The 22,071-nt window shown below is 44.3% G+C and overlaps 2 protein-coding genes across 3 annotated transcripts; one reads left to right on the forward strand and one right to left on the reverse strand.

The window, feature by feature from the left end:
• Nucleotides 1-991: 991 nt before the first annotated feature.
• ptpn11a (protein tyrosine phosphatase non-receptor type 11a) lies at nt 992-13,317 on the reverse strand. Of its 2 annotated transcripts, XM_086096756.1 has the most exons (16): nt 12,996-13,308; nt 10,996-11,118; nt 9,411-9,605; nt 8,890-9,082; nt 8,187-8,306; nt 7,998-8,111; nt 7,810-7,906; nt 7,622-7,719; nt 7,379-7,537; nt 6,446-6,577; nt 6,197-6,351; nt 6,059-6,126; nt 5,844-5,995; nt 4,397-4,515; nt 4,233-4,320; nt 992-4,159 (listed from the first exon to the last, which is right to left on the reverse strand). In XM_086096756.1, the coding sequence occupies exons 1-15, from the start codon at nt 13,007-13,009 to the stop codon at nt 4,251-4,253; spliced, it is 1,809 nt and encodes a 602-aa protein (XP_085952882.1). In that variant the 5' UTR covers nt 13,010-13,308; the 3' UTR covers nt 992-4,159; nt 4,233-4,250. The 2 variants fall into 2 exon arrangements, with proteins under 2 accessions (XP_085952882.1, XP_085952881.1); XM_086096755.1 differs by having other exon boundaries at nt 7,379-7,719; nt 12,996-13,317.
• A 1,167-nt stretch (nt 13,318-14,484) lies between these two features.
• tmed2 (transmembrane p24 trafficking protein 2) lies at nt 14,485-21,855 on the forward strand. The gene is made up of 4 exons (XM_086097245.1): nt 14,485-15,039; nt 18,212-18,404; nt 19,931-20,038; nt 20,601-21,855. The coding sequence occupies exons 1-4, from the start codon at nt 14,860-14,862 to the stop codon at nt 20,723-20,725; spliced, it is 606 nt and encodes a 201-aa protein (XP_085953371.1). The 5' UTR covers nt 14,485-14,859; the 3' UTR covers nt 20,726-21,855.
• The last annotated feature ends 216 nt before the right edge of the window (nt 21,856-22,071 follow it).

Genomic DNA, 22,071 nt, shown 5'->3' on the forward strand with positions numbered 1-22,071 from the left:
TACTCAAAATAATCACAATCTGGACAGCAGGTTGGCGTTAGCATAATGAACTAGCATGTGCACATACAAAAACTGCTGTTTCGTCGACATCACAACATATTGATCGGGGCGCGACGCAATCAACGAATCAATGGAAGCCATCACCAAAGCTGCTGAATTCTCAATTTGCTCAAAAGGGCGTCCCTGAACCCTCGACGGCTTTTCACATCAAAACGTCACCTTCAACTCTTTTGTCCGAGAGAGATAAGCTATGGTGGAGAAACCCTCGCCATCGTAGCACTTCTGGAATTTCACGTATTATATCGTATCGTTGATAAAGCCACAAACTGGATTTCCCTACTCTCGAATCACGATTCGTACATTGTGAAACGAGACCGGCACTAAAAATGTCCACTTTATAAAAATCCCTATCAGAGAATGATGTCCAAAAGAGACAGGCCGCAATATCACAAAAGAGACAGACGAGGTTGTGACCGATGACGATTAAATGCCAACTTAATGACGTGCGTGCGTGCGCGTGCGTGTGCGTGTACTGCGGGCATGTCACAAGGCATCACGTCGCGTCTCGGCCGTGGCGTCCTTTGGCAAATCTAACACAAAATATATATATATATATATATCCGGGAGGTTTGACTGAAATACAAGACAGGGGAAAAAAAAGGAAAACATTTAAAGGAGACATTATTCAAATGTGTCTGTGGGAAAGCGAATGATTTGTGACTAAACGAATTGACATCGTCACAACAAACGAGAGCAGCCCAGTTCAGGTGAAATTGTTTGCTAGCCGCAGGCGGCTACGAGAGACCTTCTCACAGTGCTAACCGGATTAGCCACAAAATCCGATTGAACGCTTCGCGTCTGCTCTGCTTGTGGTCAATCGTTGACTGGTCGCCCTCGTTTTTCTTTCGTCAACATCTTCATCTATTGTGTCTTTCGTCCATTTTTTTAATATAGTGTTGAACACAAAAACGTGACTGTAATGGCGTGGAAGTGATGGATAAGAAATGTGTATTTATTATACTCGATGGCAAAAGTCACGAGAAAAGTGCAAACACACAAATGACAAAGAACAGTGTTGTTTATTTTGTCAAAGGCATTTTGAAGCGATTGAAGGATGACGATTCATTTTGAAGCATAATAACGCCTTCATTTCGGGAGACTTCTGAAAGGGACGCCATTTTCAGCAGGAAAAAGTTCATATTTTGTCTACGGTTCATTTGCTAACTTCCTTATTTTTCATGTACAATACTTTTCAAAACATGCTGTTGACTGACGATGACATCACGTGTGCTCAGGAAACCGTTAACGACCAATCACAGCTCAGCTGTTGTCTGGGTTTGGTCATGTGATGCTAGCAAACCGAGCCTTGATTGGTTGTAACCCGTTTCCTGCACATGCGTGACGTCATCTTCAGTCAACAGTAAGAAACAATTTATTTTTAAAGTTATCGCATTAAATCTCGACAAAATCTGATCTTCTTATTGCTGAAAAGGGCAAAATGAGTCAAATATCCCTTGAAGGATCTGCCTTTCAAAACAACAAAATGGGTCTAATTTTGCTTGTAAACTCAAGTAACTTTTTTTTTTTAATCTTACCAAGTCATTTAGTTTGGTCCACTTTTAGATATATTTAAAAAAAAAAGATAATAAATCAATAACTCCAAAACACAAACGTGAAATGAGGCATGAGCTTGCCATTTATTCTTAGTGAGGACGTTAACGTGGTTAACTGCATTTTTTTTTTTTTTTGCTGCTGCTTTTTAATATTTATAATAAACACTCTTGTTGGTCGTGTGTGCGTGTGCGCGTCAAGTGAGAACACTATGCATATACATACACTTTCTTATTGGCAAGTAGATATGTTATTTTTTTTTTTGTAAGTACGTTCTGTTCATGTACAATATACACCTTCAAAAATAGACTTTAGTTGTTTGTTTTCTCTCCCCGCCGTCCAGAGTCACCGACGAGTGTTAAAGAGCGTTGCGGTTGCGGTCGCGGTCACGTGACGGCGCGGAAGGCACGTCCACGAGTTGACGCGTGGGGTGACGGTGAATGCGGACGGAGCCGCACCGGGTGCGGCTCGACGGTGAGCGGCGTCGGTCGCTTCCTGCTTGTCGGCCGCGCGGCGCGAAGGCGTAGTGAGGAAATCTCCAGGCCACGTTTGAAATGAGCGGATGACGAGAAGGCGAGAAGACCGATAGCGCTCGCTCGCTCGCTAGCCTAGCCTAGCCTAGCCTAGCGCCAACACACCTGAACCCCTTCAAGGACATCCGGCGTTAGACCCACGTACCAGTTCGCACTAGGAACACAATGGCGGGACTTCCGACTTCTGGGTTTCACACATCAGCGCTGTTTCCGGTTGCTGTTTGTGACGTGTGGGCCGCAACCCAATGCTTGCGCGTTCCCGTCGTGTGTATTTGCGTCTGTCTCAGTTGTCCAAGCATTTCAGAGAGCTGAGAGTGCTAGTGTTGGAACGCGGCCATCAGTGACCGGAAACGGCCCTGATGTGTGAAAGTCGGAAGTCCGTCCCATTCTGCGCACTTGAACAACTTTTTTCTTTCCCCACCACGGCGGCGAACGCCCACATATTTGCCCTAACCCTTCACAGCCCCCACCCTGGAAGAAATCCATCGCTATTTGCTGATAAACTCACTTTTTGTGCCAAAGCAGTAATTCCGTTTGTGGTCAAAGGTTCTCATTTAAGAACACACATTGCCAAGAAACCTTTTGCCTGCTGAGTTTGTGCTAAAAGTATTGCTTTGGCGCCAATGAAGTAATTTGAGGAAGCTTGAGAAGCTTCATTAAGGCAAAAATAACACTCTGCTGCCATCCTGTGGCATCTTGGTGCCAAACAATTACTTGGAGTTGAGTTGAGCTTCATTTAGACAAAAGTAGTGCTTTAACACCACCCAGTGGCATTGTGGCACCTATGGACTATGCTGAGGAGTTCATTCATTAAGTTAAATTACTCGAATTGTATGTCACTAGTAGTGCAGTTTTTCCTCACTAGTAACATAGTTGTCCCACTAGTATACCAAACTTGATCTACTAGTATGAGCAAAGAGTGTACTAGTACATGGACCTCAAGTTGGTTATAGAGAAATTAATAAGAAAATAATAATAATTGTGTGCGTTTGCCTGAACAATATCTTGTAATACCACCAAGTTCCTCAAGGGGGCAACAGTAAGCCGTGGAACCAAATATCTTTTTCTTTTTTTAAGTGATGTGTTTTTTTTTCGTTTTAGTGTCTCAAGTGTGAACAATAGTGTTGCAAGATAGCACATTTCCTTGGTGGGGTTAGTGTTAGCTTGTGGTTAGAGGAGTTAAGGGACTCTTGAGCAGCATGCTAAGCTAAGCTAAGCTAAGCGAAGCTAAGCGAAGCGATATCGGGCTTCTCGTCACCGTTGGCAACCTCATGGCGGCGGAGGCAACGGTACGCGCAAGGCATTTAGTCACAGAGTACGTATATTTCAAACAAGACAACATACACCACTCACAAAGTTTGCGACGCTGCGCTTTGGGGTGAAAGTTCAGGTGAACTTGGTTTGACCTTGTGTAAACTTTGAAATGCGTGCGTCCAAATGTTTCCGTCCTTGTAGCACCACCTGCGGCAACATTCGCAACTGGTTTCCGGAATTTTCCCTCCAAAGGCCGACGGCTGGCAAAAAGTTGTGACTGGCGTATGATTATGCACTTAAAAGCAAACGTTTCGGCGACTGGGCGACCAATCGGACGAGGCTCGCAAGCGCCGCGTGAACGGACATTCGGCGGTGGACGTGAGCGGACGCGGGTTTTGTCTTCAAGGCAGTTGCGGCGAGGTCAGGTGTCCAATCGTCAGCCAATCGTCACAACGTCTGACGTTTGGCACACAACATTTCTCTGCTAACTCTACAAACAATCAAAACGTTTTGCTTTCGTTAAAAAAAATAATAAAAAAAGAGAAGAAAATGGGGGCGGGCTTTGATGAAAGACAAACTGGTTGGTGGGGATTTGGCGCCGCTCGGTGGCCGGCGTGAGCATCACAGTGATTTGGGCTTGGACTGGAGAGCCAAAAAGCTTCCCCCACTCTCTCTCTCGGTTTGTGTTGTACTGTGGCGGCGATGTCCCGTTGTCGGCGGCGCGGTGAGGCTGGCGAAGTAACGGTGGGTCGTCAGGGGGCCTACGGGACAAAAGGTTGGGCCGTGTGGCGAGCTGCTTCATGCGACCCAAAGTGCCACTGTTGGGAAACTCACGTGGAACGGAGGCGGATCTCATCTGAAGCTTTTCTGCTGCTGCAGCAGGCCGACGTTCTCGTACACGCGGGAGTTGTCGTCACGCATCCTGACACACGAAAGGCGGCAATTTAGCAAGCGCCGGAGGAGGAGCAAGGTGCGCAAGTACCGGAAGTCAGACTTACTCCGTGCAGGTGGGCGTGGGCAGCGGCGTGCACGGGGGAAGCGGACTCTGCTCGCCGCCCGTGAGGTCTGACAGGGAATACTTGATGTTGGTGTACTCGCGACCTTTGATCTTACTTTTCTGGAAAGCAAAAAAAAAAAAAAGATCTATAAACGACAGTCGGGTCAGGCTTGGATTTAGATTAGTTTTTTTTCTTTAACTGCATTTATAATATGTATTGTCGAATGTATAAAGGATGTAATTAGTTACTATATATGTGTAGAAGTATTTATTGTAGTTGGGCTGTGCAATTAATCGAAATTCAATTACAATTTCAATTATTACACTCCACAATTACAAAATCGTAATAATTGTAAAACAATTTTTATTAATACTAATTTTGAGTTGTTTAAATTTATACATTTGTATCTTTTTTATTTTATTTTAAAATAACTCATTTAATAAATTTTGTTTCATTCAAAAGTAACTTGCATAATAGTGTTTCAAATAATTTTATTTGTCTTAATATTCTTTCAGTTATTACCAAAATAATTGTGATTAATATTTTCTTCATAATCCAACAGCCCTAGTATATTATTACGGTTGTTAAGTGGCGTGTGAAATAGTACATACACTACACTATAGTAGTAGGTTTAGTATAATATACATTAGGGATGTAGCGATATCTAAATATCACAATATAATTGTCACGATGTTGCAGGGCGGTTGGCGCGATAATAAAAACTCACGATATTGTAAAAAAAAAAAAAGAAGAAAAAAAAGGCTTATGTGGGTAATTGTGTTTTTTGTACATAATAAAAGCCCTGACAAAGAAGCTAGGTTTGGCCATTTGATTTCATGTGTCACATGACATTGTCATGTGCTCCTTTTGGCTCAACAAATCCTGGTCTATGTCGTTCTTAATGCTGTGATAGTCTGACGCAGACAAAAAGTCATGTTTTTGATGGAGATGTTGAAAAATATTTGCTGGTATGACTGATTCATGGGCGTGACAACTGCCATAGTGGCCAAAACAATCCAAATTCTAATTTAATGGCACTAATAACCTAAACCACCAGAGGGTGCTAGAACTGCACAAACGGAATACAACCTGCCTTTTTCGGTCCTGTGTCTATCTGCAGGATTATAATCATACGAGGATTAGTAGTATCATCTGTCATAGTTAGTGCCGCGGTATGTGCTAAAGTATCAGTGAAGTATTGTTCCTCGGTACTCTTGTATTTATATATCATGTGTAGTGCTAGTATTAGCATACGTTAGCATATTGTTAGAATGCAGTTAAATATCTAAATGGTGTAACTGTTTCATATTCGCTTATGAATTACAGCTGCAGGTGTTCTTTAAAGTGATCTACAAATAAAAAGTTTAGTTGAATTGGGCAATACAACAGCTGTTTTTATAACTCTCTAGAAGGGGGAGGAGGAGTAAGAGGAAGAGGAGGAGGTTACCTGCTCCTCCACAATGCGCCTCTGCAGCGTTTCAATGTAGTGTTGCACGGCCATGTAGATGAAGCGGTACTGAGCTTCCGTCTGAACCATTCCGGAGCGCTGAGAACGCACCATCTGGATGCTCTTGGGAACGTCGATGTCGCAATCCACACCTGGAACATACACACACCGACATCATGCGTGCGCACGCACACACGCACGCGTGTCACACACACCTTTTTCTCTGATGACGTCGATGAGGATGTCGATGACGATGAAGGTCCCCGTCCGTCCGATCCCTGCACTGCCGACACGAGCGTAGCGGGTTAGCGCGCGCGTGCCCGGCGGCGCCCCCTACCTTCACAAATACGTACCTGCAGTGGACGGCGATGGGTCCGGCGTCCAGGATGCTCTCCTGCTTCAGGTTGACCTCCTCCAAGAAGTCCAGAACGCCGCCGGGGTCCGTGGGGACGCCGTGGTCGGGCCAGGCCCTGAAATGGTACTGCCAAACCGTGCGCTCCGTGTTGCCCTGCAGAATTTTTTTTAAATAAATACAAATCAACAACAAGATTGACAGCCTTTCAGTTTGAAAGGTTCAAAGAAGAAAAAACCACAAAAGTTACCTGTCCCACTTTGGAGAGTTTGAGTTCTCTGAGGATGTAGTCGTGCGCCGCCGTCTCTCGGACGTTGCGAACGCGCATGGCGCCGTATTCCTTCAGAGCCGACACGTCGGGCCAGTACTTCACGCATTTACTCTGTCAAGCATGAAAAAAATGGACAAATGTAAAAGGAAGCAGAACAATCATTTTAATTTCAAATAAATTAGTAATATTAAAAATTACCATTTCAAATAAAACTTATAAATGTAAAACAGCAAAATAAGAGTTTTTAAAAAACTGAGAGTGAAACTGTATTTTTTTTTTTAACTAGTGTGGTAGGAAATTTAACTACAAATTAGTTATCTAAATTAAATTCTCATTGTAAAGCCAAAAAGTAAAAATTTAAATAAAAAGTCATGTTTGAAGAATGCAGATTTGAAGGAGATGAAACATTAAAATAAATCAAACATGGTTTATTTTTATAAATTTTAAGTGTTGTAAAAGAAACTACAAATCAAAAAGTAAAAACAAATGAGTTGATACGCATGTAAAAATTCCAACAAAACAGTAAAAGCAAATATTTTAAGGAAATTGTAAAAAGTCACAGTAAGCAAGAGTTAAAAAGTCAAAATTTCCAGAGAATAGTTCATAAAAAACCCAATGACAAAAAAAAGACAAATACAGTTTTAAAGGAATTAGTAAAAAAAAAATCAAATGGAATATAAGAGTACTTAGACAAATTCAAAAATAAATTAAAACGAAGACAGTCAAAAACGTACAAATTCAAATGAAGAAGGGAAGAAAAAGAGTAAACAGAAAAGTGAATATTGAAAGGAAAGCGAAATTGCCAAAAATGTGTCAAAATGAAAAAGTCCAAGTGAAAATGAAGTGCTGAAAACGGCGGTGGAGGCGAGAGTTGTAACTCCCGAAAGCCCAGGCGGGCTGCTCTCGGCTCACCTTCCCCCTTTCCACCTCCTTGGTGGTCATGACGATGACCCGCGAGTTCTCCTGGAACACCATCCTCCAGAAGTCGCTGATGCTGTTCTGCAGGCAGCCCTGCGTGGCGATGTACGACTTCTTGGGCTTGCCGCTGTTGCACTTGTTGTCCTGATCGGGCTGAGCGGACACAAAAAGTCTGTCAGCGCTGACGCGGCGGCGGCGGCGGCGGGAGCCGCGGCGCGAGGACGGACGGCCATTTACCACGCTGGGGGCTGCGACCATGATGATGTTGGCGTTGATGTAGTCCGAGCCCGCCTCGTTGGGGTCGCCGTCGGTCAGGACCACCCGCGTGTGGTCGACTGCGCGCAGGGAAGCAAAAAAAGCAAGGTCGGGACGTTATAGCCCACGTGCCGGCAATCGGGCGCCATCCGAGCAAATTGACGACTCACAAGGCAGGATGTTCTTGTATCGGTTCTTGTTCTTGTTCTCGGCCCTCTGGCCCTCTTTGCGGCTGTACAGCAGCTTGCATTCCTGCTGCTGTAAAGTCTGCAGCGCAGGCGAAAACCGTTTGGGGCGTCGTCGGACATTGGCGCAAAAAATGTTGACATACGCGACGGGAACGGGGCGGAAGCCTCACCTCAAACTCCTCCCAAAAGCCTTGCTTGACTTTGTCCGTGGCCTCCGCCAGCTTGCTCAACTCCCGCACGCGACTTTCGATTTCAGCGGCGTTGATGCGCGTGGTGTTGAGGGGCTGCGGAAAGCGACAGAGGGGCAAATCAATAAGTGCGCAAACGGCATCGCTTCCTCCCCCGACGGCAAAAGCGACCTGCTTGAGCTGCAACACGGTGCCGAGGGTCTCCACCATGGGGTTCTTCTTGTAGTGCTCCACCAGGTCCGTGAGGGAGTCAAACTTCTCGCCGCCGCCCACGTCGTACTTCAGGTCGTGCTGGGGGGGGCGGTCAACAAGACAGATTTTAAAATGGCTATAAAACAGTTCAAATTTCAATGAACTATCAAAAGCAGAAAATTGGAGTAATCCAAGTTTCAAAAAGGATAACAACATTTTGGACACACCTTGTCATGCAATGCATTTTCTTTATTTTCATGACAATTGCTGATTGTCACTGAAGACATCAAAACTATGAATGAACACATCTGGAGTTAACTCAAACACAAAAGATGAAATAATTGAAAACATATTTTTTATTCTAGTCTCTTCCAAATAGTCTCTCTTTGCTCTGATTTTTTTTTTTGGCATTCCCTCGATGAGCTATTTTGAAGAAACGACAATCTAAAACACGTTTTCATTGATTCCACTTTTATCTTTTTGTTAAGTTCTTAACTCCGCATGTGTTCATTCTTAGTCGCGATGCCTTCAGTGACAATCAGCAACGTAACTCGTTTCGGCCTGCGCTATCCAACTCATGGGTTTTCTGAAAAATCCATATGGGCCGGCCCGGGTCGTCATCCCCCGAGCCCGCGACGCAATGGCGCCGATCGGCCGCACCCGCGACGTCCCGGAGGCTCACCTGGCATCGGATCATGACGTGCGTGACTTTGGGCTTGCTGTCGCTGCTGTCCGTCTTGTCGTCACCCGTGCGCACCGACAGCACGAAGTCCCCGGGGTGGCTCTGGCTCTCGCGCACCAGGAAGCTGCCGTTCTTGCCTTTCTCCGTCAGGAGCTTCTCCGCCTCGCGGCCCGACAGGTGCCCGTGGAACCACCTGCAAGGACGGCGCCGTTACGCGCTCGCCGCGGCACATTTAGAGCCGATGCTTGCAAACGTCTCGTTAACGATACGACCGCAATTACAAGCATTCGGACAATTTGAAATTAAACAGCGTCTCGAGGCGATCGATCAATTATCGAAATTGTTATGGATTTTTTTAAATGAATTTAATCGATTTGTTGTCGATGGATCCTTGCACCTTGAGCGACAATTCTTAAAAATGACACGGCGACAGTCACCTAAGAAGTTGAGATTTTTTTTGCCGTTTCCACATTTGAATATTTGACCGCGGTTGATCAACACGTGCGACGCGGCGGGCTGACCTCTCCGACGTCGGGTCGGCACAATTGAGCGGATACTTGAGCTCGATGACGTCGCCGTTCTTCTCCTTGAGCTGGCCGTGGTGCTCCATGTAGTACTGCACCAGCTCGGCCAGCGTGGCGAACTTCTCGCCGCCGTACAGGTCGTAGTAGTCGCCCGTGTTCTGGATCTTGATGTGGGTGACGGCGCCGTTCCGCCTGGGTGGGGAGCGCATTTGGTCAGGGGTGGGCGAGCACCGATACCGACCGGGTACTCGGTCCTTTGTGATAAATCAACAAAAGCACGACACGCCACGTGATTGTATTTGAGTGGTTTGACAATTATGACCGAGCGCCCAGTGAACGAAACGCGTTTGAAACTCGTGATACAAAAGTGTGATTTCAAATCTCAGCTGCAACGTCACACAATCTGGCTTTTAAATTGGCTTGGTAAATAAAAACAGTGACCCGAAGCTGCATTCATTTCAAACGTTAACGTGAAGCATTTTGTCTTCTTCTTCTTTTTTTTTCTGCTGAAACTGCTGCTGAGTCACTGTCGCCGTCACGCACTGTCATCTGAGAAAACGGGTAAAAAAAATTTAAAAAAGGAGAACTTGCAGATTCAAATATGACTTGTCGTTAGTCGTTAGCATGACCTCGAGATCAGCAGAGACGCGGATGAGCGACTCGGCAGCCAAAACAACAAACGCTAACGTATATCAGTGTGGGTGTGTGGGTGGGGCCACCCGAGTAAATTAGCCACCACTTAAGACGTTTTCAAGAAAATGTATTAAACATAGATTAAAAAAATTAATTTAAAAAAAGTGTTGCGACAGGATATGCCGCATGTAACGTTAGCCGTCACTCACTTGTGGATCGTGAGGCTAAAGGAGACGTAGTAACAGGACTGAGACACCTCCCGTCTAACCCGCCTCCCGTCTAACCCGCCTCCCGTCTAACCCGCCTCCCGTCTAACCCGCCTCCCGACTAACCCGCCTCCCGTCTAACCCGCCTCCCGTCTAACCCGCCTCCCGACTAACCCGCCGCCGGAGGCCACCCACCCAAGTAGATTTCAAGTCTGTGGGAAACACTGGCATATGATCAAAGTCATCCAGATCTCCCTCGACTGGGTTAGCCTAATAGCATAAATGCTTATGTCATTTCCAGAAAACAAAACAAAAAAAACCCACAAGAACAAATAAAACGTGTATCAAGTATATTAGTATTGTTTGTCGACATTATAAGTCGAGAATGATGCAATTTAGGCTAATGATATTAGGGGAAATGTAACTTTTTGGTATTTGTATTTTGCAGACTTGAAATGGCAGTCTTGCGTCTACTAATAAGCTAACAACCTATTTTTAGCTTTTTGGGTTATTTTAGACAGAATGCAACCTATTTATAGCAGAGAAGCAAAACCTGGGCTTGCTCACATTCAAGAGGAAGGCAATTGCGTTACATTTTAATGTCTGTTTCGTTTGCTTGCGTGCTCATGTACAAAAATGCTTTCACCATTTTTAAAATCGACTGCTAAAGTGACCGCGTTAGTTACGCATCGCTAACACAATAAACCTACGGCGTCAAAGTTGCGTGCGAGATCCTCACTCACCGCACTGACAGGGTGAAGTCTCCAGGGTTACTCTTGCTGGGTCTTGCCAGAAAGCTGCCATCCACGCCGCGAGTCAGCAGCAGGTTCTCCGCCTCTACACCCGTGATGTTAGGGTGGAACCACCTGTCAAGAAAAACAACAAGTGTGTTATCAGCAGGAGAGTAACGATAATAGCAATATCGTGATATTGCGATACTGCCACAATATCAGTGAGAAATTGTATTGCATTTGTGCAGATCCCGGGCACCCTCTGATGGTTAGTTTAATAGATCCGTTCAATTTGAATTAGGCATGTTTTGGCCACCTATGGCCAGATGAAGTGAAACTCAATTCACAATGTGTGTGGGCATTAGCAAGCGCCTCAATATTAAAGGGACTACATCATGTATTTTAAGCCCGTCCACAGTTAGGCTTATAATGATGAAATCTTACCTTTGACACAATCGCAATGTATTTTTTTTTTATGAAATATTAGGTATTTTGCTGGCTACTTTTCCAATGCGGAAGCAAAACGCCCGTTTGAGTAAAACCCCGCCTCTCCTCGTGTGGTTGCCGCGCCCCTCTGCTGCAAGACCAACCAGCCGTTGCAGTACAACCGTGTCTTCTTTACATGTGGAAATTGGATTGAGGTTCAATTCTTCCATAAACATTTGAAACAAAACGCTCCTTGCCGCAAGAAATCGTAGTGGAGGAGGAGCGGAGAAGAGGGAGCGTGCTAACCACGACGCCATTCGTGCAGTCATGCACAGCAGCGCAAGAAGTTGTACTTGTCGTTTACGCAAGTGCCAGCCGGAACCCTTTCTGGGATTTTAAGACGGTCACTTGTCATTGCACTTTGGCATCGCAAACGTGAAGGATAATTGATTGCTTTGAATTCATCTGGACAGAATGTTTATTGATGAAGGCTACTTTTGTCAATATCCCATGGAGGGAGGTCTCAAAGAAAGTGGGCGTGCGTTTAGTCCGCAGAGGCGGTGCGGGGGTGGGGCCGCACGCAATGACGTCAAACCGTGCCAACTCGGGTTGGGAGGGGCTGGGGTGCTTGGAGAGCAGAATAACCTCGAATTTCTCATACAGGGGCCAAAGGAAGAAAACACAACTTTGGTCATGTTTTTGGTGAGGAATTAGCATTTGAACATGGCTAAAAGCTACAAAAAGTTGATTTTTCATGTTGCAGTCCCTTTAAGTGTTTTTGCGATGTGATTTTATGTTGTTTAAGTACATCGAGGTTAATGTTACCTGCACTATTTGAACTACATCTAGAATTGTGACCTCAGGTAATTCGCATTGTATAGACGAGACATTTAAAATAAAAAAATGACTGGCCAAGCCTATTTCTTTGTTTTTGCTGTTATGTACAAAACCGCAATATTGTGTTTTTTTCCAATGGCTATTTTTTTTTACATTATCTTGAGTTTTTCTACAGTATTGTGAGCTTTTTTTTCTTTTTTTTAAATCTCACCAATCTCCCCACAATATCGTGATAATTATTGTATCGTGTCGTTTGTATACTGACTTTAATCAGGCCTATTTGACGCTGCCATTCACATAGATGGGCTATTATGAGAGGTCAGTATTACACTGGCACCGTTTATATATGCCAAGTCGTTTTGCAGCTTGCCTCGTTGAAGGGCGCTTTTCTTCTTGCACATAAAGCCGCTCATAGTTGCTCTGTGGTTTATGTTGCCACATAACACTGACATCACGAGCCTTCCTCGGAGTTGGGAGAAGCGAACATGAACGTTGCTAAGCATTAAGGAAGCCTTGGTTGTTTTTATTGCATTGATTGTTTACAATGCGAGGGGGAAATAGTAAACATGAAGTCACCGGTGTGGGCTAACGTTTTGCGGTGAGCTAGTAGCGGCTCCCCCCCGCAAACGTCGGCGACACTTCGAGGCAGATTCGCGACATGTTGGCTCGAAAACTGCTCGGAGGGCTTGAAAGTTAAGATAGGTGGGCTCACGCCAGCGACCGACGTTGTTTTCCAGGGAAGTGCTTACCTCCGAGATGTCATTTTTTCCGCTCCTCACTTCCTTCCCCACTTGGCAGCTAGCAGTAGCTTTCCAGCAGCTAGGTGGCGAACCTTCGCGACTGTTTCCCCCTCCAGTCACTGGGAAAAGACGTTTATCGGCTCATATCCGACCAAAACGCGTGCCGAAATCACGGCATCGACAAAAAAGTGTAAGCAAGTACTACATAAAAAGCCTTTTCAGGCCTGTCCCGGAGACTTCAGAACAAGTCGATTGTTGGACGTCACCAAACCTGCGACAACTAAAGGGTACGTTGTATTTTTTTTCCCCCTGGTGCGGCCGCTTAACTGTGTTGCGCCGCCCCTTTGCGTAGAACGAACGACTCCTCGACAGTCGACACATCGGGCCAACGGCATGAGAAAATTGAACTCTCTTGAGGTCTCTCTGCGCATGCGCTAAAGAAGTTATTGTATGTTTTCCAAGTGGACCTAAATGTGCAAAATGTTGGAACACGTTTGTCATGCTCCACGAACAAAACACAACGTTCAGGTCCTCATTCGTTCCTTGAATTCGAGCAGAATGTAAGACAGGGTACATTTCAACACCATTAGAACAAAAAGACACAGTTCAAATGTTGCATCATTGGGGGTGCGTTGAATCTAAACACCGGTTGCCACCGTCGAATCTCAGCGCCCCCTTTGCGTTAAACCCATAACCGTCATAACCAGCGATTCAGATGAGCAAATGAAAGACTTCGTTTTGCAGCAAAAAATTACATACAAAGTACATCTTTTAGGTGGCAAAATAAAATAAAAAAATTAAATTAATGACACTATTAAACCTAACCCTAACCCATTTTTTTCCTAGCGATATATTTTTATTTTTAATGTTCTTTTTTAAATACAATGTTTAAACCTATTGCCCTGCGATTGGCTGGCAACCAGTTGAGGGTGTACCCCGCCTACTGCCCGAAGCCAGCTGGGATAGGCTGGGATGTTTGTATTGGTTGCAGGTGTTGGTTTAGAGACAAACTCATCCTGTATTTGGCTGCATTAGTGCAAATGCATTTTTGTTACGTTACAATGTTTTATGAAATTACTCACCTTTTTGCCAATCTAGCGCACAATGATGCGTAAAGACGCCTCAATGTTTTGTCGTGACTAAATTATTTTCCATATTTCTCTACCTATAAAAATAAATAAGTAAATTTAAAAAGCATAGCCTTGATATACATTTACTCGTAGATTTGTTTTATTGTTTTTATTTCTCATTGTGGTGTTTTTTATTTTTCTGTGCATTTTATTTTAAGATCTACATTTCAATTATTGATCCTGGTGCGGGCAAATCACTTCATTCAAAAGTGCACGTTCAGTCTCACCAAACACTTAATACGTCATAAGAGATGGTCACTCACTCGTTCGTGGGACAGGTTGTAATCGTTTCGAAATAAAACAATGAGATGAAAGCAATGCAACATTGTAAAACCACGTCATATGAAAGAAAAAAAGTAGTTCCGTTCATTAGAGTGGTGCTAGTGTACATGTTCATATTCTCTTGTATTTAAACCAATCGCTAATTATTATTATTTTCATTGACTGTTTTATTTATTTATTTTTTAAATGAGAACATATTTTGGATATCGAATGTCATACGGTAGCCTGCGAGTGTTAAAGTATCGCGTTTTCTCTGAGCTGATCCTTTGACCCTCGCCGCTCGCCGTTAAGCCGTACGTGGCAATCACACGGCCGCCGCAGTTTGCCTGTTTGGGCTTCTCCTCTCCGGCACTAAATCAGCCGCACGAAACTGCACCCCACCAGGGGAGAGAGAGAGCGCCGAGGATACGATTGGTTTGCAATTATTTCTTCTTTTTCCCCCCCTCTAAAGTCCAGGAGCGATGTTTACCACGTCGGAGCTGGTTGTCCTGCTGGCCGTCCTGTCTGCCACGGCATCCGGCTACTTCGTTAGCATCGACGCCCAAGCCGACGAGTGCTTTTATGAGCATGTCACCTCCGGCACCAAGATGGGCCTCATGTTCGAGGTCGCCGAGGGAGGCTTTTTGGATATCGACGTCGAGGTGAGGCGCCCAAATTGAGCGAGCGACGGGCTACACTTTGATCGCGAACCAACGCTAATCTGCGGCAAAAGAGGCGAAGGCCTGACGATCTGGTCCTGTCCTATTAGCCGCCATCTGTTAGCATTAGCAGCGGTGCGGCTAACTCTACGCCGCTTATGTGACACTTGTCTTTCGTGCTTCGACTTCTCGCCAGAGTCAGGTTTAATGTTTTAAAAGTCGTTTGATTGAACGGTGATTGAACGTTAGTCTCCGGTTTCGGCGTGTTAGCGATCATTTAGCACCGATACGGTTTTGTTGTTTAAATAGTGTTTTTTTAATTTTTTATTAAAGTGATCAAAGTGTTCATTTCGCCCCTTTAAAGTGCACGCGTGTGTTAGTTTTGATATCTTAGAATAAAAATGAAAGGTGTCATTCTTTTTGACGAAAACCCCGGATGTTTCCATATGTTTCTGAGCAACACGCGAACTTGTACTTATGAAATACCCGGATGTTTCGTTAAGTGACAGCAAAATAATAGTCTTTCTAATTATGATTAATACATATGTTAGATCAGTGTTTTTCAACCTTTTTTGAGCCAACGCACTTCATTTTTAATTGAAAAAAAAAAGACCAGCAGCAACAGAAAATGCTAAAACTGACAATGTAAAGTTGTTCTCATTCAACAAATGTCTTGAATCGGAATCAGTTAAACACACACATTTTACAACACTACTTTAAGTGACTCAAAAGAGCAGACGCACAGCATTCCGCAGTTTCGGTGCAGCTCTAAATGAAATGCACCCGAAGTGCGAGCACACTGATGTGCATGTCAACGCTTCTCAACCTGTAATTTACTACATTCCTATTAGCCATTTTATGCTACCTTTGACTTGGCGATGCATAGCTTCTCTCAGTCTCTAAACGCACGACTCCAATGTGACTCTTGAGCTGTCGTTGGGCACTTCTTGTAGCTTGCATTGAGCAGCTGTTAACTTCAACCCCTGCCGAGGGCCACCGGACATTTCTCTGTGTCAGTTTGAGAAGCGGACTGCCGTGTTTTTCTCTCCGGCAGCAATCCTGCAAGCAACTTGGCCCACCCGTCTGTCGGATCTTAAACTGTAATCTTCCATTTCGTTGCTGTTCGTTGCCAAGCCGGCTGACTATCAAGTCTAGCAATTCGTCACCTAACATGGCCACCATGCCTTAGAAGGAGCATGGTAACCAAAGCGGGGCACAAAAATTGTGTTGAGGTGCATATATGTGCATTTTATTTATTTTAGCCTATAGTGAGTTAAAAGTCGCAAATAGGCCTGCGCCTGAAAAAATCCACAAGTAGTAAAAACGGGTTTGTAATTCAAGTCACAAGATGGCGGTCAAGCACTTAACACTGAGAGGATCATAAAGCATCAACGCGATGCATTATTTTGTTCAGTGCTAGCCAAAATAACAACGCTAGCACAAACTGACGTCAAGTCGCCCGTGGGCTCGCAAAGTACACGCAACACTTGTTGTTGTCCATGACACCATTTTGTCCATGATTATTGTTAACTCTTTGACTGCCAGACGTTTTCAGAAAAGGGATGCCGCCAGTGCCAGCCGATTTAAGCATTTTGACTGATTTTCAAGGTCCACAGAAAATGTTCTGTTTGGACTATGGAAACACACGTACTACCAAATGAAAGATTGGACTTTCATCTTTCATCAGAAAAAAAGAGTTTGTTTCTACCTTATTCCGTTCTTTAGTAATCAACAATAGAAAATGGTTAGTTTGACCCAATTTCGCCCGTGTTGGACCAAAATACGGAGAAATCAAGCTTTTAGTGAAACGATATTATTTCATGCATTCTAGTGAATTTGACACTTCTTTTTGTCCATGAATGATGCCACAAACACCTAAATAGTGCTTTACTTCTATAAAACACTACCACCAAGAATGAAAAAGTGTTTTTTGATAGCAAAATACGTTTATTTACATTCAACAGTGTAACAATTTGACAACAATTTGGCAAACTATTTACAAATGTGTGCAACTGTGGTGCTATTTACAAATATGTGGATGTTTCAACGACAGTTTTTCTTTTTGTAACACTCTCCTGCGTGCAAGGAGACGCAACAGCATTTGCACAAGATTGCCTCTTCGCGTGCGCCACTTTCTTGCCGGCCGTTTTTTTCCGGGGAATAGCAAGTATATACTGCAGTGTGTCATCAAGTCTAATATCAGGATCATGCTACGGTTACGTTACGGTGGTGTTACGTCTCGCTTCCCCGTGTCCTTCAGTTGCTATACCGGGTTGGTAGGAGATGTTCTGATCCATTTTATCCACTCCATTCATGGTGGCATCGTAGTCCAGAAACAGTGTCTTCTCCGTGATCAGACTGTACCCGCTCCTCCGATGAATATGCATTGGACTCGGGGTACTCTTCATTGTCCGATCGAATGTCCGCTTGTGCAGCTCCGCGTTTTCCGGCCTTAGCAGCGCTAGCCGCGCTAGCCGCGCTAGCCGCGCTTTGCCGGTGGGGCTTACTACGTGTTCATAACAGTCACGTTGGCGTAGAGTCATCTTCATCATCATCATCAATCTGCATTGGTCGATGCCAACTCTCCATCGCCCGATCGAATGTCCGATTGTGTAGAAGTACCCGGCCGGCTATTGTGCGCGTTTTCCGGCCTTAGCAGCGCTAGCCGCGCTTAGCCGTGAGGCTTACTACGTGTTCATAACAGTCACGCCAAAGCTTCCAACTTTGGCGTAGAGCTCGTTGTCATCATCATCGTTGACATCAATGCGCTTTTTAGTATTGATTGATGCTTTCCGTCTTTGAAAAAAATGCTCAAGCTGAGCTGCTTGTAACCGGTTGCTTGGTCAAGCCATTGTGGCTTGGATCAGCCATTGTCTCCTCAACACTCTAGCTCCGCCTCACGTCTTCTACTGACGCCCACGGTGGGCGGCCCATCCAACCTTGTGCAAAGAGAGTCATCGCTGCCCTCTAGGGGCCAAAACGAGTCTTTGACTAATCAGATCAGCCTGATTCTTTCAGCACAGCTGCCCAAGGCTTTCCTGCACCCGTTTTTGAAAAAAAAAAAAAAAAACATAGGGGACGTCTTTTAACGTCCTCGGCGCCCTTCCCTAGGTTTATGCTAAACGTTTTATAACGTTTATGGCAGTCAAAGAGTTAACGGCGTCGCTCCTTCCAGATAACCGGTCCCGACGGCAAGCAGATCTACAAGGGAGACCGGGAGTCGAGCGGCAAGTACTCGGTGGCGGCGCACATGGACGGCACCTACAAGTTCTGCTTCAGCAACAAAATGTCCACCATGACGCCCAAGATCGTCATGTTCACCATCGACATCGGCGAGGCGCCCAAAGGCCAGGACATGGAGACGGAAGGTGACTGAGCGCCATTTTGCTTTTGCCCCCCCCCCCCCCCCCCCCCTCAATGCTGCTCTTTTCCTTTCACTCGCCCTCATTTCATTTCTTCTGATTGATCGTCTTCTGGACGCTCTTCCTTCCCTTCAGGCGGCGGCACTTGGGATGGTAGGCGGATAGAATGTGGACTTTTTTGTGTACTCGCTAACCCGGTAATTCCCAACCGCTGTGCCGCGGCAGTTAATCTAGTTTCACGTAATTGGACAGAATAGTGATTTATTTATTACAATTAATGTATCTTAGTTCATGCTTCAACTTTTTCACTTGCATTCTGGTGGCCGTGCTAAATACTTCAGCTAATGTTAGCACGATTGCTATCAACACGGAAACACTTTACCGCTATCTCCGGGTGGCGACAGACCTGCACGGGACGCTTTGCAGGCCGTTCCCAAAGCCGATGAGCTGGTGCGAACAAATGTATTTATTCATTTTTACACGTTGCCGAATATGTGAATGTGCCGATTTGAAGTGCGCCGCGCCTTGTGCCGCCGCACGCACCCGTGCCCGCCTGTGCGAACTGCATTGACTATAAAGTGCAATCGCACTGCCAGAAAAGGCTCAACCCTCGTTTGGCGTGGGCACATTTCAATTTATGTTGTGCTTTGTTAAAATGCCAGTGCTAAATAAATGTTTTATAAAAAATATTATAATTTTCATTAATCATAATAAATGCAATGATAGGCTGAGAGGGTTTGGACATGTTGCGATTTCCCCCCCAAATTATTTTTGCAGTTTTAAACAGCAATATCAATATAACCAGGAACAAATGTGTAATATTCTTAAAGGACGTATTTCAGTAGGGCTACTAATGATTGTTTTAATCTGTTGAACATTTCAATTTCCAAGCCTTTGTTCAAAAAGAGCACATGACCGCAGGAAACTAAAATTGGTCACTTTTTGCGACATTTTTGATAGGCACGCTTGTGACATTTTTCACACATAAAATATGTGCTTTGGCGCAATCAAGGTTGGGAAGTACAGCTCTAACCAGAATGGGCTCTTTGCACAAATGAACTAATTCCTGATTGGACAAACTGATGAATCCAGGTGTGCCTGACCTCAGTAATCACGACGACAATGGCCAGACACATCTGGATTAATTTAGTTAATTTAGTTTGTCCAATCGAGAAAGACAGGAAATGAAGGAGTGGTATTGAGTTCAGGAAGTCGTGGATTTGTGCAAAGACCCCATTGTTGTCCGTAGTTGAAAGCCACTAATAGTGCACGTTGCTGCGTGTGAGGAATTGGAGTGGTTTGACTCATCGCACCGTAAAAACGCTGCTTGAAAAATGTTGTCCCATTTTTTATTTTTTTTAACGCCGTCCGAGAAGCTTTCATTGGCACTTTGGATTCCAGAGGTTGTCGCTCGACTTGCTTGGAAAGCGGTTTTGTGCATGCAGTTTGCCGAATCGTGTTGGTTAGCGTTGTTGTGACTTTTGTGTGTGTGTGTGTTTGTTTTTTTTGTTTTTGTTTTTTTGGTATGGCAGCGCACCAAAACAAGCTTGAGGAGATGATCAACGAACTGGCCGTGGCCATGACGGCAGTCAAGCACGAGCAGGAGTACATGGAGGTCCGCGAGAGGATACACCGAGCCAGTGAGTGCGCACAAAATGTCGCCACCAGTCTCAACATGATATTCTCTTTAATATTGCATTAGAAGAATAACAATTTAGCATCCATTTCAGGGGGCTGCCGTTATGGCCTTCGAATTGTCCGTTGCATTTCAAACTCTTAGAAACATACTCAACCAATTTTTTTGACAAGAAAAATATGACATTTTGTTCATATAAACAAACAAAAAATGAATGTGACTCGGCGGGGTTTTCCACAAACAAACCAAAAGGTGAATTTGTGAATGCCGAACAGCAAATATATGTAGCGCTCCACTGTACCGCAATGTTGATGCTCATTTTGTTGCCTGTCTATGGTGTTTTAATGTGTTTCAGCATTAAGCTAACAAATTCTCCTTGTTTTGTTTAGTTTTACTGTAAAAAAACAAAACAAAAAAACAATAACTAAAAAAAATATTTCAGGAATTTTTCACTATCCGCCAAATCTGTAACGCTAGGCACCATTTGGGGAACTGATTTAAACTGTAAAAGAAGAAACTGACTTCCAAAAATGTCGTCTGTCTTTCTTCTTTATTTCTGCGTCCAGTCAACGACAACACGAACAGCCGAGTGGTGTTGTGGTCCTTCTTCGAGGCCCTCGTCCTGGTGGCCATGACGCTGGGACAGATTTACTACCTGAAGAGGTTTTTCGAAGTGCGGCGGGTGGTGTAGTGAAGAAGCGGCAGCACGGCGCGATCCCTCGTCCTCCTCAAGACAATTCTTTACACTCTGCAAAGCAGACTGGCCGTTTTCGCCACTTGCGATTTCTTTGTTAGGTTGTACAAAACGGCCGCAAGATTACGAAATGTTTTTTTTTTTTTTTTTTTTTTTTTTTTTTTTTACTGTGCCGTTTCATTTATTTGCCAGTCGGAGCATTTTAAATCAGAAGGACGTTTCTGGAAGTAAGAAAGGCAAGTGTTGTGACTTTGGGGTTTGGTGTGTGATAGTTTGATCTCATCAGCGGCCGCTTTAAGTCTTTCCCTGCCAAGAACGTTAATTAACGTTAATGGAAACCCCAACAAGTACCGCCAATAACGTTAATTGACGTCAACTGCGTTTTTTTTTTCAATGGGCAGTGCAACGTCTTGTGCAACCCTGGTTTGTGAATGAATTGGAAAAAAATAAAAACACCCACTAACGATGGCAGCATTGTATCTCTTTTCAATGTTTATGTAGTTATAGCATACAATATTCTGTTTGCCTTGAAAGAAGAGTGAAAGTGCTCGAAATTGTCTGGCACCGTAGGGGTTGTCTTTTTGGATAACGTTTGGCAGTAAAAGACTTAAGGGTGTTATAAAAGGTCAAACGGCTCCATTTGAATTGGCAAATTTTCTAGTAAATTGAACATTTTTGGGTGGGGTGGGGTTCTGATCTACTGACTGCTGTGTGCTTTTTTTTGTGGCTGCTATGTTGGGGGGATTTTAAATTATGCGATTTAAAACCGTTTGTTTTGTTGTTTTGGAGCTCTTTCACTGAGATGCAATGTTTGGATGTTACCTTAGTTGCGCTGTTTTTTTTTTCTCCCCTCGGCTCTTTTGCTGAACGTCCAAAGCTGTCGTGGGTCTCCTCACTTAGGCGGCTGTGACCTGTGTGTTGCATCTCAGCTGGAAGTGCTCCCAAGTTTTTGTATTCCCAATAAAAATGAAAAAAAACAACCTTTGGTGTTTGCTCAGGCAGGAAAGCTCCTCTGCACTCAAGTCTCCTCTTTTCAGACTCTGACACTGATGCATCCATCTGTACAAATGTAGAATGGTTGTTGAAAACGAGCCCCAGGTTTCATAATAAAGAAATTCTAAACCATGGCTGGCTGCAAATGTTTAATTGGAAAATAAGCGTTCATGTGTCCATATATTGTAATTGTTCCATAAATTATCTTTTGAATATCCTGATTTTTTGATTTTTTTTTTGCATTTGGCTGTTGAGCACTTCACCTTGAATAAATTAAGGCTTGTTTTGTCAAGGGGGTTAAATTTGTTTTATTTGAAAACAAATTACTACCCGGAACATAAACATTGACG

The sequence above is a fragment of the Leptonotus elevatus genome, chromosome 15 (assembly GCF_054856555.1).
Source record: "Leptonotus elevatus isolate MCC_2025b chromosome 15, RoL_Lele_1.0, whole genome shotgun sequence".
Taxonomy (NCBI): domain Eukaryota; kingdom Metazoa; phylum Chordata; class Actinopteri; order Syngnathiformes; family Syngnathidae; genus Leptonotus; species Leptonotus elevatus.

Excerpts from the sequence above, each read along its gene's own strand:
- ptpn11a (XM_086096755.1), bottom strand. Across the intron at positions 6,352-6,445 it reads AACTCTCCAAAGTGGGACAG|GGCAACACGGAGCGCACGGT; the intron begins GTAACTTTTGTG and ends AAAATTCTGCAG. Across the intron at positions 4,321-4,396 it reads CCCACGCCCACCTGCACGGA|GATGCGTGACGACAACTCCC; the intron begins GTAAGTCTGACT and ends TTCGTGTGTCAG.
- tmed2 (XM_086097245.1), top strand. The coding sequence starts at position 14,860 with ATGTTTACCACGTCGGAGCTGGTTGTCCTGCTGGCCGTCCTGTCTGCC. Across the intron at positions 18,405-19,930 it reads CCAGGACATGGAGACGGAAG|CGCACCAAAACAAGCTTGAG; the intron begins GTGACTGAGCGC and ends TTGGTATGGCAG. Across the intron at positions 20,039-20,600 it reads CGAGAGGATACACCGAGCCA|TCAACGACAACACGAACAGC; the intron begins GTGAGTGCGCAC and ends TTCTGCGTCCAG.